The 1274-nt window shown below is 42.2% G+C and overlaps 1 protein-coding gene across 1 annotated transcript; it reads left to right on the top strand.

The window, feature by feature from the left end:
- The first annotated feature begins 206 nt into the window (after positions 1–206).
- Positions 207–908, top strand: LOC104538981 (NFU1 iron-sulfur cluster scaffold homolog, mitochondrial-like). Its single transcript, XM_010182379.1, has 2 exons — positions 207–398; positions 861–908. Exons 1-2 carry the CDS (start codon positions 207–209, stop codon positions 906–908), a joined length of 240 nt encoding a protein of 79 aa, XP_010180681.1.
- The last annotated feature ends 366 nt before the right edge of the window (positions 909–1274 follow it).

Raw genomic sequence — 1274 nt, forward strand, 5'->3', positions numbered from 1 at the left:
GCTGCTGCTTCCGTGGCAAATGTGTTTTGCTTAATGTCCTGTGGAAAAACAGTAGCTGTAGGAACTGTTGGAAACTTGAACCAGACGCTTGTAGAGCAAGAGGGCATTGGTTGCTATTTCATGACAGTTCTTTATGTGCGTTAAATTGAGCTTTACTAAAGATTTCTGGAAGGAAATGGATTTTGACTATACTCTCTTTAAATTGCATGTTGGATTCCGTCAGGCCGACAGTGCAAGAAGATGGTGGCGATGTTATTTATAAAGGCTTTGAGGATGGGATTGTGCAGCTGAAGCTGCAGGGCTCGTGCACCAGCTGTCCCAGCTCCATCATCACCCTCAAGAACGGGATCCAGAACATGCTCCAGTTCTACATCCCTGAAGTCGAAGGCGTGGAGCAGGTGGGGTGGTGAGATTTAATACCTGTTTTCCTTTAGGTGGAAAAGCAGCTCTTTGTCCCTTTCCTGTGTGGACAGGTTGGCAATCAAAACAAAAGCACAGGATGTACAGATGGAGTTTTTCCAAGTCAGAAGCTGTGTCTTAGCTAAAGATACTGAACATTTTTTCCCCTGAAATGCAGATTGTTCTGCTTTCTCACTAAAATTCTGATACGCTGTAGTGATTGCTCTGGTGGCCTTTGAAATAACTTGACCAGCTCCTGTTATTTCAGCCACGTTTCCTCCTGGCATTGCTGATTTCAGGTTTTTCTTACCTCCTTCACGTGAGCGGTGTCATTCAGCAGTGTAGAAAACAGCTCTTCTCCTTGGGTCCAACGGGGATTTAATGTAGTAAATTCTCTATGCAATCCTACGTGACTGAGGGTTTAAACTGTTTACCTTAACTGCTTCTGGATTTGATTTCAGGTTGTTGACGACGACGATGACGTGGAGAAAGAAGCCAATTCGACTTGAGCCAGCATCATCTATGGGCAAATAAGTATTTACCTCTTGATGTATGTAAATGATCTTTGTGCTGAGGAACCACCAAATTTGCCTTTCTTTTCAGAAAAATAGTTGCACTTGCATCTGGGAAAATGTATCATCAGTTTAAGCATTGTATCCACTAATTTATTAAACGCCCTGCATTGAAGAAAAGAATCCTTTTGCTCTACTTTGTACTGTGTCTTAAGGAAATGATGGGTTTAAAAAATGGTGAGGCGCCTCTCCGTTGTTCTTTCACACAAAGAATTCAACAAAAGAGAGAAGTGAAGTTTCTTGAGTGTTTTTTGTGCAATAGAAATATTGAATGTTTTTATTCCCCCAAACCTCCTCATGGGG

The sequence above is a fragment of the Mesitornis unicolor genome, unplaced genomic scaffold, assembly GCF_000695765.1.
Source record: "Mesitornis unicolor isolate BGI_N332 unplaced genomic scaffold, ASM69576v1 scaffold17094, whole genome shotgun sequence".
Classification (NCBI taxonomy): Eukaryota; Metazoa; Chordata; class Aves; order Mesitornithiformes; family Mesitornithidae; genus Mesitornis; species Mesitornis unicolor.